Raw genomic sequence first — 16,583 nt, forward strand, 5'->3', positions numbered from 1 at the left:
AATAATATTTACTCTGACCACACCACCAGTATAGTACCATGGCTTACTTCCTTCAACGTGTGGGTAGGACTAAGGATCGTTAGTCATGTGAAATATTACAATTGGTATTATTATTAAATACCGAATTATTCACTATGAACTTTATAAACATATTTCCACGGCCTGTCCGTATTCAACTCCAGTAAAGTTCGTTCACCGGGCTCAAGAGTAATATAATATTCGAATTTCGAATTTTCGGTCTTTCCCGCCAGTACTTCCAGAGCCTGTGGTCTTGACACACCTGTCGGTGTATTCCGCGCGCCAATTACTAAATATTTTTGTTAATATTACGGAAAAAAGACGCTTAATTATGGTTTTTGTTTTAGTTTTTAGTGTAATTAGGTAAATAGTAATGGTGACTGTTTTGTGTAACATAGACATTTTAATAATAAGACGTTTACATATTGCAATGAGGACGCCATAGTGTTAATGAGGGTTTATCATTATGAATTCGTGAGTGTTTGTGTGACTTTCACGGTGCTTATTAGGTACACACCGTAGGTATACGTTCCTTGGATTCGGCGGGAGATTTGTTATTAGCAAGGGTGCGCGCTTATATGCAACACCGATTACAACTTTGTAACTACCTATCCGTCGACATGGCGATCGCATTAAACGCTCGAAGTGATTATAATTGTTATTAGTAACATAACAGTGATAATAACTCGTAATTAGGTAGGTAATGCATAGGCCGCACGAAATATCAGTGTTGTGACTGTGAGTGTCATCACAGGATCGAGACGCGCCGGCGCCGAACTCCCGAGTCATGCTGCGTTGCCGCTGTTGCTCCAGTAAGTAGTTAGGCAGTAATTTGTAGTTTTACATTAGGTACATGGTAATAACGAATATTTGTATAGATAATACTGTTTTGACTATTAAGTACATTATTTTATTATCAGGTACCTACCTATGTGTAATTTCTTTAATATTAGCCAACTATGTAATATTTCTGTTTGTCACATGACTACTAACCTCTAGCCCTACCCATACGTTAGAGGAATGAAGACATGGTAGAGTGGCTCGTTGCATACCTATTGTTATTTCTCAAATCTTAAAAGCTAGTCCAATTAGATAGGTTTTCTATTAAACCAATTTAATATTTCGCAAAAAATATGTCAAATGGGAATATTTTGCATAAGAGTGCCAATAATTTAATTGGCATGAGGGTCTATATTGATAAATACATGTTATATAACAGCTAAAATTATTCAAAAATAAATAAATAAATATCATTGGGCAACTCACACACGGTCGTTTGATTCCAAACTAAGCAGAGCTCGTACTATGGTAACCAAAGAACTGATAAACATACTTATATACTTCTAAATACATAATTATATAGATAAATTATTGACATCCAGACCAACCACTGCGCCGAACGTGCAGTTTAAAATACTATATTAGGTAGTGTACTTTCCACAAAATAATAATTATTTAAATCAATTTTTACGATAGAATTTAACCATACAGAAAATTTAGGGGTTTTTAAATAGCATGTCGCAGGGTCTATAACTGGTAATTTTTCTCTATAACAAGCTTCCGTGCAACCAGTTACAATATTGTAACGAGCAGCAGTGATTAACCTAACTCTTACCTAATCGAATTTGAATCTTTAAAGCTTATTCCTCGGTAGCTCGAGCAGTCCAGGCTGACTGTCTCTCACGAGGGATCACACGTTTCTGTAACTTATGCGGGCCCATTGTAGAGCAAAGCTCTCCCCCAAACTATACCTCCATAAGTAATGTTATTACCACCTTGCAATATTGCTAACACATTGCAATATTCTCAGTAGCAGCAAAGTTGACGACGTCTTTTTGTTAATTAACTCTTGTCACGAGATCAGACTATGAATTTCTAAACAAAGATATCTCTACCTGTCTATACACATCCTCGATAAACTAAGCGAGATTTGAATCCTTGAGTAGTTTGTAGGTACCTACTCTTTATGTGGTTTTAAGCACAGGATTTTAATCTAGCTAGTATTAAGAGTAAGAATTTCGTCTTTAAAGGAAAAAATGCCCACGTTTCACTTGATTTTATTTATTAACAAAAAGTTTTGGCTTTTTTAATTCAACAAAATGATAACAACCGCTCATTAGCTTGATTTTTGACTGTACTTTACTTACTGATAATACTTACCATAATTGTTTTCTTACCTCGATGATATCGCGTCACTCAGCTTTACAATGTACACCAACCTTAACGTTTAAGGAATGGGGGCTAGAGGTAACGAGAACGATTTTCCCGAATTCTATAAAATTTTAACTAGAGTAGCGTTAGCGGACAACAGGTGCCAAGTTTATTTCTCGCACTGTTACTACACTAGCGTCATCTTGTGCTTACACCTGGACACTATACACAGTTCGTCCACGAGATAAGTTCTCTTCCTCTACGGAGTTTAAGGGGAGACGGTACTGTAATACCTAATGGCATCCCTGGTTTTCTACCCATACATATCTTCATTCATTCTCACATAAATAATTAATTTCATCGTTATTATAAAAATATCCTTTATTAAAAATTCGTCGCATTCAATATACAATTTTATTCACATTCTGAAAGTCCAACCCCAAGTTTCGCAACAAAATACATAAAATCAAAGTGTAACATCAATTAGCTTTAAAAAAATTATGTAAATCAACATCCATGCGTTTACGGGGCGTCTATAACATCAAACTGTGCTAATACCTACTAGCGAGCCTGTGTACACAGTACCCAGGTAGTGCAAAATACATCGCTTTTAAATACACAATTCAACTTTATCCATCAGTTATAAATAATGTATTGAATTGTATCAAATCAACAATATAATATATAACTGACAGAATATAATAGAGAGCACACAAACATTGAAAATATGAACAAGGGTAAATAAATAAAAACAAGTTGTCATGTCCAGAGCATTTATTGCGTAAAATAGTCAAAATTCTACAAGAGTAGGCAAACGTCACAACTTCATGTGGAAACGCTTAGAGAATCATCAAGGCAGATAACATTTAATTCTTTTATTATTCTTACACACATCTCTTAACACCAGAAAATTTAAGAACTGAATTCACTACTGAAATCTGCTGTCGACAGTCTATGTGAGAGCTCAGTGGTAAGGTAAGGAATATAATGACTTATGGCTAAGGGACAGGGGGCCGCCAATCCAACAACACGTTGTTGTGACAGGTAACACGTCGCCTGCGGCCGCCCGCCGCAGGGAACTGCCGGCCCAACCACGGCGAGGCGCCGGGCGACTGCCATCACCTGTCCCGACACTAGCGCCGCCCTTACCTGTCGTTAGTTCCCCTCACCGCGGTTTAGCAACGAGCCGAGGACACACAACCGGTCAAGCGCACGTATAGAACATTACTACGGAACGAGCGCCTACCTTCGCTCGGGGCCGGGGGCGGGCCGGGGGCAGGCGGGCGGCCGCGCCGGCCTCTGTCAACAGAGAGGACACGTTAAGTGGCGGCGAGCCCGCGGCGCAGTCGGCGGCGGCGGCGGCTACCGGAAGCGCGGCTGCATGACGGGCAGCCCCGCCACGCCGCCCGGGAACATGGCGCCCATCGGCATCATGCCGCCCGGCAGCAGCATCCCTGCACACAAACAGCGGGTCAGTGCGGGCCGCGGGGCGCCGCACAGCAACAGGGGACCCGCGGTCCAACACACGGCGGAGCCGTTGTGACTGCTGAACAATCGCCTGTCACCCGCCCGGCGCCGGGCGCGGCCGCCGCGGCCCGGGGCGGGCCCGGGCCCGGGGGCGGCGCCCGCGCCCGCCCGGGCCGACTGGTAAGGTGCAGTATAAGCAAAGGAACACAGGTAGGTAGGATAAATAATTCACATGAAAAATCACACTTTCAAAATACTCGGCGATGTAATAATCGTAATATCCGTAGTTCATGCATGTTTCAGTGTGATCCGAGAATGGTTGCTCGTAGAATCCAATTCAGCCAACGACTATTAAACTCTTTCTGTTCATGCACATTGTAAAGCGACAAAACTACTGTACGTAAATATAATATTAGTGTACCCACCCGTAAACCGACAAAGTCACATTTTATATGACACTACGAGAAAATCGAGACAGTAATAAGATAAGAGCTACTACAATAAGCAAATCCATTAAGGAATGTGAATAAAATTACCGCTCATTTTCATTCCGTTCCTCCGATAGTGCGGATGGCACATCAAAATCACAGTTAACTCGTTGACAGTGTTTTGTCTAGGGATCGTTCAGTACTAGTGTACTAGGGTATCGTATGAGAGGGTGACCGCTCGTGTTAGTGGGGTGTTAGGGGCGTGTGAGTATCGACAAGCTGTTATGTGTTTATATACTGAGACAGACCCTGGCGGACCCTGGCGGACGTCACCACGTGTCAGTGCTAACATATACAAGTGGCACCCACCGACCGACTACACCGCTCACTGCTCTGGCGGCGCGCTAACAACTTTAGCGAAATGTCTCTGTCTTAAACATAAGCGATCATTTCCTTACACACAGTCAACAATTACTAAAGCTAATAAGTCTTAATTAGATCATCACTTGTCGTGGAAAATAGAACAAATACAATCAAATTATATTATGCAAGTTTATTGTAGCACGACAATCTAGCACACTCCATTTTCCACGTTAATAATAATAGCACACAGTCTTGCGTGATAACAAAACGATTGTATACTCAAAACAATTATTCATTTACTGTCCTCTTAAACTAGAACTATCGTTAAGCCACATTATTACTAAAATAAAAAACCACCCACACTTTAATTATGCTAAGGTTCAATAAATGCAAAAAAAACCTTGTGTCGTATTGTGTTACATAGTTACAATCATCATGTCAACTGTAGCCAATCGTTTTCTCATGTTGATATAAAAATATGGACTAATTGTATGTTTCTATGGAATGTTTAAAAAATCCAGTCTTTTAACTAACATCTTTAACATTTACATAATTTCTTTGGTTACATTGTACAAAACTTTTTAACGAGTCGGCACTCAGGCTTTGGACCATTTCAACATCAAAAATACATTTCAATACAATAATTACATAATAACTTCACGTCCAATGTGCAACATTAAAGATAACGAGAATATATCATTATAAATTATTACCTAGTACTTTGATATGTCCTATGTAAAAGGTATATAATATTATACAAATACATCATAATACTGTTACAGTTTAATATAAAAACTTCGGGGGGCCTCGGTGGGACCTCGGACATATAAAATGGAGCAAAAAGGGGCACTTTATCCAAGTTCATCGATGATCTGTCCAGTGTTAAATCGGTCCATGGTAAAAATTATAACTTACTGTAAAACTATGGAAGATGTAAAACGTTTAACAAATAATGTTCAACAATATCAAACTTCATAAAATTTTAATGTCCTCTATGTATTAAATGTTAAGGACAGGGGAGATGAGAGGGGCGATTATGCAATGTGCACATTAATGCACTCGAGGGAATATGCAAATCGTCTTTTAAATATAGGGGAAGTAAACGGTTACATTCTTTATAAAGATCCAACTGAGAGTGTAGGTATCGAAAACCCGGCAAATATTAAGGGGGAACGACACTCAGAGATCCGGTCCGGGGTGAAGTGTGTCTCGCGGCCTAGCGGTAGTGTGGCGGGTAGGCGGGCGGGTAGGGCATGTACTGACCGGGCTGCAGCGGGCGCACGAGGTTGAACTGCGGCATGTGCAGCATGGGCATGACGGGCGGCATCTGCGGCATGGACACGGGCACGTGCGGCACGCGCGGCAGGCTGGCGGGCAGCACGCCCACCACGCCGCCCAGCACCCCGCGCCGCAGCGCCGCCGCCGCCTGCTGCTGCCGCGCCGCCGCCACCGCCGCGTTCATGTGCGCCGCCACCTGCACCAGACGTCGGGGTCACTCACCAGTCGCGGGCCCAGCGTGGCTAACCGCTAGTTGACTCTACTCGTCGTCCCGCACTTTGTTATAATGAATACCTACGCTAGCGTGGTAAGGCATTTATCGGATAGAGAAAGTCTATTTTAGAGTATGGTTCACATAAAATATTTTCCAAAATTATGACGATTTATCTGTGACTAATCATTTACGTCAACGAAGAACGGTGAAGAAGTTTACGGTGCGGGACGACACAACAATCGTTAAAACTAAGGGCGTCAGGAGAGGGGCGGGAGGTAATAATAATAATAAGAAAGAAAGACAACTAACCCATACCTCGGCTTGACTGGTGCTGGGCGGGATGATGGTGGGCGCGGGCAGCGGCGGGGGCGCGGGCGCGTCGGGCTTGGGTCGCGGGCGGTACTGCGGGCGGCGCGCGCGCAGCTCCTCCAGCGACACGTCCTCGGGCGGGTGCACGATGCTGGCGCCGGCGCCCGTGGCCGTCACCAGCGCCGCGCCCGCGCCGCCGGGCGGCAGCGCCTCGTCCTCGGCCGCCGCCGCCGTCGTGGGCGGCGCGCTGATGGTCGCGTTACTGCGTGCCGAGGGCGGGTGAGCGGCGAGCACAACACGATATACCACCACCGCACGGCCGGCGAGGCGGCCAAAGAGACCGCTCCGCCCCGCGATATTCTCATTTTTGTTCCGGTTTTATTTTTAAATTATCTTATTGAAGCGTAAGGATGCTTATGTCCTAACGTATAATGGAATATCTTCCTCGATAAGTAAGAGTTTGCTTTCATATTGAGATAAGGAACTTTTGTTGGCGAGAAGTCTTCTTGTGCAAATATATTGTCGAGGACGCGGACTGCCATTGTTTACATATTATAATGAACAAATATATTAACATGTTACTTGCATACTGCTAAATGAATGGGAAAATTATACAGAATAGTTATGAAACCACCTGTCTTTCTACAGACAAAGAACTATTGTGATAAATTATCATATTATAAGAAAGAAATTCTTCAACACATATCGCATTGTAAAATTTTGCATATTGAAAACTATGACTATATAAAGACAAATCATTCTGCTTTTGAAGACCTCTTGCACAAGCTTACCAAACTAAAACTGCTATGTTTCATTATAAATCTCATGATATCTTATAACCATTATAAACCATCAATAGCAATAACTGTCACACTGATGAATACAATGTAATTAGCAAACTATTTCTATTGTCAACTGGCACATTAAACTGACAAATAATTTCAACATTGACTGTTGTTTAGTGCCAAATATTTCAAGCTCTCACCACACAATTATCTTGAGTAACTTTGTGTATTGCAAATGAGTTATTTTGATACAAAACTTGTGTATTTTGTTGCAAGAATATAACATTTATGAAATATTATAACCGTTCTTAGAAACGCACCCGCCATATTGCAAATAAAACTATGAAAAATATATAAAAATCAAGTTCCGAATAGATGTGCATCATACCTATAGGCGGGGAAGGTAGGTTTACTTGTGGACGTCGCGACACTGGCCGCCGGGAACAGTGGTCGCATTCCAGGCATCATCATTCTGAAATCACAACACACGCTATTTTTAGCATACAAAATAATTATTTAGTCTCGCGAGTTGAAAGCATGGGAATACTTAATCTTAGAGGAGAAATATCAAACAACTGGCAGTGTGCCAGATTTATGCCATGAACTAGCTACTTGTGAAATAGAACACCAATAGTTTGGTTTATACCTACAGATAGAATAAGTTTCTTATAAAATACTGCAGTATATCATTCAGAAAACCCATTACGCTCCTTTGCGTCGCGCAGTCGACTAAAAAAAAGAGGATGGATAATAATCAAGAGCACATGAATAAACAAATTAGAAAAGTATTTTAATGAGAAATTAAGTATATAAATTAATGAGTTATCTCAATTAGTGTGGACTTTAATCACTTATGCACCATTAAAATGAGTAGACACAATTAATTACTCTTAAACAATACAAAATTGTTATTTTAGTATGTTAAAAGATAATAAAGCACAGTTTTACCACATCTAACTGCTTTATATAGCAGAAAGGTTATCAAACACTCATGAAAAACTGTAAAACTGGCTGGCCCATATAGTCTTAAACAATTCATACCAAGTGGAGGTTTTTGGTCTTAGCCTACATCTAAGGAAATATTATGTATGTCATCTTAAACAGTGAGTGAATTGAGATGAAAATATCGTATTATATTCATAGCAGTGTATTATAAAGTTATAATACAAGTTGTATGACCTCTGGTTAGCTAGCAGTAGATCAAGGTGAACAGCTTTGTTGCAACAGAAACTATTGCATGAAACCTGAGTGCAGTTTCAATTTTTAATCAACTTTGTTTCAAACTTTGTTGTAGAGATGATAAAATGAAATGATAGTCTGCATAACTTATTATTGTTATGATTTGATGTATTTATTGTCTCATGATATATTATTATGTGAAAGTTTGGAATGTATTAGTGGATGTTTAGATCTTTCACAAACTAAAAGTACTGAAAGGAATTATATGAGAATTTTCAGTAAAATAGATAGATTAAACAAAAAACAATTTCATCAAATTGTAAAGTTACATAAAATTATTAAAATGTAAAGGTTTTTCGCATTGTGCCTTATTTACTATTTCATATACATTCTAATAAGATTGAAAAAATCTGTGTTTAAAGTTTTATTACATATTCATTTCTTTATAATCAACAACAGTATTGGCATTAAACTTCAAGTCACATGTTTCACTATCTCAACAACACACACATGTGATAAATAATGATAAAACATTGCAATAAACATTGTAATACAACATTACAGATAGCAAGGAGGAAGACTACCAAGTACATAAGTCCCCTCTCATTCTAATATTATTATTAGTTATCTCTCTTTCACACATCTTCAAGGGTAAACTACAACTTAGGAAATATAGACATATTTTTTTTGAAAAAGACCTCCCCTCATTACAATTGATTTTGTTATGGGGTCTTTTAGAAACATGGCCACAAATTAGATTCAATTAAAAGGTATATGTAACTTACCTAGGTGCTTGCATAAATGGAGGCATCATAGGATTCATTTGCATAGGCCCAGGGTACATCCCCGGAGGGACTGGACCCATAGGTGTAGGTAATATACCCTGTGTTACCGATGATGGTCCTGGTCCCAGCTGAAACGAAGTAGACCATAAGTTAGATACAGAAGTAAAGTTTGGTTGGACATTGTATAGTGAGAGACTTACCAATGCTGGCGTTGCTTTTTTCTTTGCAGCGGGCTCATCGTCGTCACTATCTGATCCTTTGCCACCACCTATACAAAACAACAACAGATTACAAAATACACACACAGTGCTCACAATCAACCCACCTTGCTTATGTTGGAACATTTAATCAAACTACACACCTATATACATTTATGACTAGTGTCCCAAGCATAATAAAAAAAAGTATTGTACATACATAACTCCAAAGTGGCTCAGTAGTGCCCAAATAAAGAAGTTTTTATACCTGATTTTTGTTTCTCATGCTCCTTCACATCTTCAGGTGGTATACCTTCCATACCATAGATTTCTATTTCTATATTTGACCTATTTGGTAATGAATTTGGTACTTTATCTATGGCTTCTTTGTGAACCTGCAACAAAGGTTAAATTTGACTGTGTGAACTGTTCAAAATTATCACTAACTATTTTTATCAGATAACCCACCCAAGTGAATATAGGAAAAGACATTTTTGAGTACTATTATGGGAGCAGAATTGGGCCCGTAAGTCGCGCCAAAATATCTAAAGATACATTATAAGTATGTGAGTTAAAAAAAGCGAGTGCGCGATGGCCGTGGGCGGGCGGGGCGCTTGCCAAAACTATGGCACTGACGCACATACCTGCATGCAGTGTATTGACAATCCAGGTCCCGTGTACAGTTTCTTGTGACAAATGTGACATTTGAAATGTTTTGCCTTTTGATGTTGAATTAGAATCTTTTCGTCGTCGAATTCCCTGTTGCAGTACCTGAACTCTAGTTAAGGAAATCTTTACAAACTTGGTCAAGATATACTTCAGTCATGTTTGCAAGTGACCTAATTACGAAGGTCATGTACAAATCTAATTTCGTAATCCAGTTAGAGATTGGAAAAGGATACCAGCACCATGGTTTAGATGCCTTCTTCTTCTTTCTGCCCATTGTACCGTAAAATACACGAAAACTTAGAATACAATAATTTAAATACAACAAAGTATATACACTACTTAATTACTAACAATCACAGATTCGATATACTAACAAAATAATAATTATTTCAGTGAATTTTCCAAAAGCCACACAAATGCAAAGGAAAAAGCAATGCAAAATGGCGTCGTATTGTCAATGCGGCCACGCCAGCTACGCCATAGACAAAGCACTGCGTCGTGAAATTATCGATTTATCAATTAAAGTTTTATAAAATTACTAAAGTAAAAGTTTTACTTGAACCAGATAAATTAAATACAAATTAAATTTGTGTAATCATTAATTGTATGTGAATTTATATCTAACAAAATCATTTATCATAATTTACTTTTGTATTACCTACCATTCTATATTGCGAAATTGAGTCTATGGTACAGATTTTTCTTGTGCCAATGTTGCTAGCAAAAATAAATAATTGTCTGAGAATCGTTGCCAGAGAAAATTTGCGTACAAATACGATAGGTAATAAGTTTAATTTGGAAAATATTTTTCTTAATGGGTATAATAATATTTTAGACGAACTAAATTAAAAATCATGATTAGATCTGACTCTTATTACACCACCCAATAGTCTTTAAAGGAATAAAGAATATTGATAGACATCGATCAGCCGCGTAAAGCTGTACCTATGTATTCCCTCAAGAAATTTCTAATCTAAACTAAACTTATAAGTACACGATGTCTATACCTACTAACAATAATAAATCTGAAGAGTTTTTTCTTTGCCAGTTTTAACGCGCTTATCTCGGAAACTACTTGTTCGAATTGAAAATATATTTTCTGTTGTATAATTAATTTACTGAGAAAGGCTATACTATACAACATCACGCTATGACTAATAGGATGGAGCAGCAACAAAAATGTTGTGAAAAAGGGCAAATTAAAGTACAAGTTGATGAAGCAGCGGGCATCTGCTGGTTGCAATATACCTATTCCTAAATAATTACCGCTTTCGTTTCATAATTATGTTAACGTAAAGCTCTGGAAAATATCTTATTTAAATACCTTAAAAGTTCAGGAAGCATTTTTAGCACAAAATATAAAATTGCATCACTAAAATATTGTGACAACATTACGTATGTTAAGTCTAAATATTGCTATGACTTCATTTTGATAGGGTTATGCGTTTATTTTTCTTCAAAACGGGAAAAACAAAACTATGAACGGACTTTACGATATGTCAACAAAGTTACTAAAGTGGAAAGTAATCGACCTGCATCCGTGTTTTGCTAACACACCTATTGTTTGTTTAGCACTTAGGTATTACGAACCATACTTGAATAGCTATACCCACTGCTAAAATGTTGACTATAGCTGTTCTCCCTTTGTAACTGAAACCAGTTTTGTTGTGTTAGGGCAAGAAAAAATAAGGGCACACAATGTTTTATGGATCAAGGACATCGGGACATAGGAACTTGTTAGTCCAGTTTGAAGATGGTTAGGGATTCGGACGGGCTTAACATGATCTTTCGAACATTTTTGTCACTTTGCGGAGATAAACTTAGGTTCTTAGAAGACCTAATTAACAAATCGTAAGGTAATACCGGTAGCCTCTATCGAACTTAACTGAGCGGAATTATTAGACTAATGCTGGAAGGTATTCTAAATTCTTAATAACGAGATCTAAATAATAAGTGAAAAAGAAAAAATATGATTCAGGATCCAATGTTCAAAGAGAAGAACAGTAACAATACAAGAAACCATGAACAGACAATTTGGAATAATATGAGGAGAAAAACGACAATAGACTTCATTGCGATTCATTTGTGCCGTATATGAGTACGGATAAGTCGAGATCCTACACAATAAGATCGCAATATTATTCGCGTGAACGTAAGAAAATTACTTTATAATAAGGCGTTTGAATAGCGGAAGAAACCGTTTTTCCTTTATGAGGTAAACTAAGAACAATTAGAATGCTGATCGGAGTACTAGGATTATGCAGACCATTAACATTAGCGATAAAACGATTGATACATTTCATGCTCAGCTGATCATAGAAACTGCATCATTAACTGTCAGAGATTGCAATGATAAACACATGTAAATGAACACGTGTGCAAGCCCTATGTTATTTGTTAAACTGAGGAGGCTCGGCTACATAGGATTGAGATATATTTGTGATGGAATTAGCGAGATTATTTATCATATTTTATCACATATTTGTGACACGACTGTGTTAGTTTCATGCGCCGCATGGTGCGGTCTCATGATCACCCATGACATGGAGGCGTGAACATTTCCCGGCCGCTCATTGGCTACTCACAACCACATTGCAGTCACCTCTTTATCTCTTCAAGTGTCGGGAAGATTAGCTTTCAAGATGTTTTAAGATCTACTGATAACGATGTCTGTGTGTTTGAGGACTTAGGTTTCTAGTTTTCAATTGTACATTTATTGTGGCTTTATTTTTTATTGTCTTTTGCGACAGTTTGCTCAGCTATAATTATGATGGAATAAGCTTATTTTGAAATGATGTGATACGATTGTGACGTTTTGGATGGAGATCATATTGTTTTTGAATCTGCTTTAAACAAAAGTTAGACTTTTCTATTACCTTTTTTTCGAGAAAGACATAAAAGTAGATTCTGATGGGCTAGTCTGATGGGTTTGTAGGGTCTTAAAGACAGGTTAGACCAAGAGGTCTAACCTGTCTTTAAGACCCTACAAACCCAAAGTTAGGTTGAGTTCAGTCGATAAGAATCGACTGAACTCAACCTAACTTACCTTTAACTAGAAAAATTTCTTAAGGAAACTATAGTCAAAACATAGGTAGCTAAGTACATTTAGAGTACTGTAGTAATATTTGTAAAAACCGTCCACGACTCGACCTTCCTGGTTCTTCAGAATGGATTTGGCTATCACAAGATTACGTTATCAGAATTTCTGTCTTCCTAGAGATTATGTAGAGAAAAACTTATCTGAAACACTCATTTATCAGGTAGGCCGTTGACTTGACATTTCGTCATTAGATTCTAAAGAACAAATTGTAGCAATAGAACCATTTCATCATAGCTTTGAAATAAAAATAAATAGCATTTATTGCTTATACTTACTTTGGTGGAGAAAACTCTATTATTGTGCTCTTACTTGTTTGTGATAGGATATTTCCTGAATTTTTATAAGCAATGAGAGACCGTAGTCGTTGTAGTTTGACGAGATGTATGGATGTGAATTATGCAAAAGAAATTCGTAGGGTTCGTAACAGTAGGTAATCTGTCTTTAGTTGGCCTACCCAAGAAAAAAGGCTTAAATTTATGTGTTTTCTTATGCACAGATATTAATTATATCGAGATTGAACAAAGTTAACTGGATAACTTTATCCTAACCAATTTAACAGCGGATTTTTCTCTAACACTACCAGTAGCAGCATCTAGAGAGATTAGCATTTAATCCGTCAGACAGGAAGCCTACATCTAGGAACAATATAAAGAATTAACTAACATTTCGAGAAAAGAACTATGTTTGTTCATAGTTGTTTGCGCAGTGATACGTTAAAGACAAACGTACTGTACATAAAGGTACCTTATGTAAATGTTATTATAATTTGTCACTTTTGTCTGGTATGTTTACAGCATTTTGCAGGGATGATGAATGCAAATAATTTGCAGTGCGGTAACGCGTGTCGGTGTCAGTTTGTTAGAGAATATAATAGCTCATCAAAAGTAAAGTCTCGGATGCAATTGATTATGTAATTCCGATAAAGGTATCTCACATTAGTAAACTAATAAGATAAGACGACCTTTTCAAAATCGTACATTAATAAAAGGGAGGGGTGTCTAAAGCATAATGGAGCCTAACACAATAAGCCTAGCTTCAATTCTTCCTATTATGGTTTCAACGGAGCGACGACGGTTTGTTGCATACCTACGTCCCGAGTTCGATTTTTTGAGACAATTGTGAAAAAAATACTTTGTTATTTGAATATTCGAATCATATACATCTCATGGATTTGTCTGGAAGAACACTTAAATAGGTCCTCTTTAATGGAAGAAACACCTATATTTTTTTGTTTTCAGTAGTTTTATAGCCGCAGAAACTACGCTTAATAAAAAAAAGTATCAGTCAGGGAACGCATGTATGTACAAATTTTACAATGTACATGAGAACGTAAAATATAAATATTCGTTCCAACCTGTTTCCTTTGAGATTGTAGATTGGAAAATGTGTTACATTCAGGTATCAAATTCTTAAATATGTTGTAATAGTAATGAAACTATATGCACAATGTTTGCGTGGACTAAGCGCGTTTTATGAAGATATTTACTTGAACCAGCAAGTTACTTTAGTAGTTAGTTAATTATACCTATTTAGTTGTTTACTTACCTACTTTCATGGTAAAGGTGATCGTTCGTTTTGGAAGTCGATACTATTAACACGTTAAAATAATACTCAAATAGTTCTTTCTAAATGCGATAGGGGCGCTGATCAAAGATCATTTTTGAGGAAAGACATAAGACAATAGTCGCAGGTTATCTGCACTCACGGATGGTTGTCGTGAACGAAGAGAAATGCTGTGAATGACGGTGATGATTCCTTGCACATTTTAATACATGAAAAAAATATTGGTAGCGTTTTAGAACGCACTTATCATTGCTTAAAACTACTTGACTATTAAAGCTTAAGAATTAAAGAAGAACCAAAAAGGAAATTTACACTTAAAAATGCCTCTAATAACCTCAAAAATTAAATAACACTCAAGTTTTTTTTTTAAATTAGTCATTGCAAATTCGTCAACAATGCAAACAGGGAAGGTAACTAAGTAAACAAAATGGGAAGGTCTTTTTGTTGACTTAAATAGTTGGTTTAGACACCACGGTTACCACAACCGGCACCTATAGAGGAAAATGTGTGTTGACACGTTAATTCTAAGAATGGCACGTGCTGACCATAGATAAATAACATCCTAGTAAGTTATTCAGGTAACTCCTTAAAACAAATGATGGTGTTCTGTTTAGTTTTTTATAGAGTATTTTTATCACGGGGCTTTTACAAAGATGCGAGAACCGGTCGGTGCCGAGTACCGAAGTGTGGTGGAAAGTACAGGGATAAGGAAAGCGTTATGACATCAGCGTTTTTCTATTCCATTTCTAGCTTTTCTTGCTCTATATCTCTTGTAAATACAAGATATATTTTTGCTTATTATTATTAATTTTCCTATATTTCAGCTTCTGCGTAGCTTGTTGCTATATTTGTATTTAGTTGCTAGCAGTGGCGTAGCTACCTTGGCTGGCACCCGGTGCGGAAGTTCGTGGTGACACCCCATGATGGGGTCCCCGTCGAAAGTAAAAAGCAATCATTTTTATATGATTTATTTTTTATTATTTTGTGTTTTAGGACATGTATAATTTATTATTTATGATATTGAAGAAATAACAAAACACAATAATAACTAAGCCAGAAAAAGAAAATTTGGTTTTATATTTTTTTGTTTTTACATTGTTCTTAAAGTTGAGAGACCTGGTGGGTGTCACCCCAAAAAAGGTGACACCCGGTGCGGACCGCCCCCGCCGCCCCCCCTTTGCTACGCCACTGGTTGCTAGACCCAAAAATCTATATAAATCAAAAGAACACCACCTGAACCACCCGAATCACTTCGCCACAGAAGCTAAAAGCTTTTCCTTGACAATCGGAGGATTTATTTTACTTTTATTTAAGTAGTTATTTTTCAACGCACTGATCGAATATCTACGTTATTTATGACTTCATTAGAAACCATTTTGAGTTGTTTTTTCAATAATTTAAATAATAATTTCGTTCTGCAAATTAAATTATGAGATATTATGGTGTATTAAGAAATGATTATAATATTAATGCTGTTAGTCATAGGAGAAGAATGCGTATCAATAGATTAAGATCATTTTGCATAATCAATAAAATAAATATTTATTTAGTAAGTAGGTATTTTATAAAGTTCGAATAATAACGGTCATTAATTTAACGACTTTCTGTTATCTTTCATCTTATTTTGAATAAGTTATTTTTTCTAACAATATTATAAATTTAATAATTTATTGTGGTCGACCTCCAACCTCTTGAAATCTTGAAAGAACTCAACGATAGAATATTAGGTATTAAATGTGTTAAGCGATTAAGGATGGAAGGAAAACGTCCAAATCTACGGCTAACCCACTGGTGTAACATATTATTGGTAATAGGATGTTGTCAATGATCCCAGAAAACTTTCACGTCTTTTTAGGTACTTAAGTAGTTGTCAGCCAAAATATTCTTCTTGTCGGTAAGTTAATGAGTAGTCTACTCGATAGTGAATCTCCACACTCCTGATCACGTTAGTTTAATAAATGCGCTCGCTTAATTTATTCTATTTGAACTTTACAAAAGTGTTGGTCCTACTTAGCAAGTATTATCTCTCCTCGCACTTTCTTCCATTGTTGCGCGATTGTCTCTTTTTCAATGAATA

General features: G+C 37.5%; 1 protein-coding gene across 3 annotated transcripts; it reads right to left on the reverse strand.

The window, feature by feature from the left end:
• Positions 1-2,925: 2,925 nt before the first annotated feature.
• LOC142977455 (uncharacterized) lies at positions 2,926-10,305 on the reverse strand. 3 transcript variants are annotated; one of them, XM_076121343.1, is made up of 9 exons: positions 10,077-10,305; positions 9,819-9,945; positions 9,443-9,569; positions 9,178-9,245; positions 8,978-9,105; positions 7,402-7,485; positions 6,235-6,490; positions 5,691-5,901; positions 2,926-3,623 (listed from the first exon to the last, which is right to left on the reverse strand). In XM_076121343.1, exons 1-9 carry the CDS (start codon positions 10,115-10,117, stop codon positions 3,532-3,534), a joined length of 1,134 nt encoding a protein of 377 aa, XP_075977458.1. In that variant the 5' UTR covers positions 10,118-10,305; the 3' UTR covers positions 2,926-3,531. The 3 variants fall into 3 exon arrangements, with proteins under 3 accessions (XP_075977458.1, XP_075977457.1, XP_075977459.1); XM_076121342.1 differs by having other exon boundaries at positions 6,229-6,490; XM_076121344.1 differs by lacking the exons at positions 9,819-9,945; positions 10,077-10,305 and adding an exon at positions 9,643-9,749 and having other exon boundaries at positions 6,229-6,490.
• Positions 10,306-16,583: the final 6,278 nt, after the last annotated feature.

This window comes from Anticarsia gemmatalis, chromosome 13 (genome assembly GCF_050436995.1).
Source record: "Anticarsia gemmatalis isolate Benzon Research Colony breed Stoneville strain chromosome 13, ilAntGemm2 primary, whole genome shotgun sequence".
Taxonomy (NCBI): domain Eukaryota; kingdom Metazoa; phylum Arthropoda; class Insecta; order Lepidoptera; family Erebidae; genus Anticarsia; species Anticarsia gemmatalis.

Coding starts and splice junctions, on each gene's coding strand:
- LOC142977455 (XM_076121342.1), bottom strand. CDS start 10,117: ATGGGCAGAAAGAAGAAGAAGGCATCTAAACCATGGTGCTG. Junction 9,106..9,177: donor AAAAAGCAACGCCAGCATTG/GTAAGTCTCTCA, acceptor ACTTCGTTTCAG/CTGGGACCAGGACCATCATC. Junction 3,624..5,690: donor CGTGCGCCCGCTGCAGCCCG/GTCAGTACATGC, acceptor GTTTGTGTGCAG/GGATGCTGCTGCCGGGCGGC.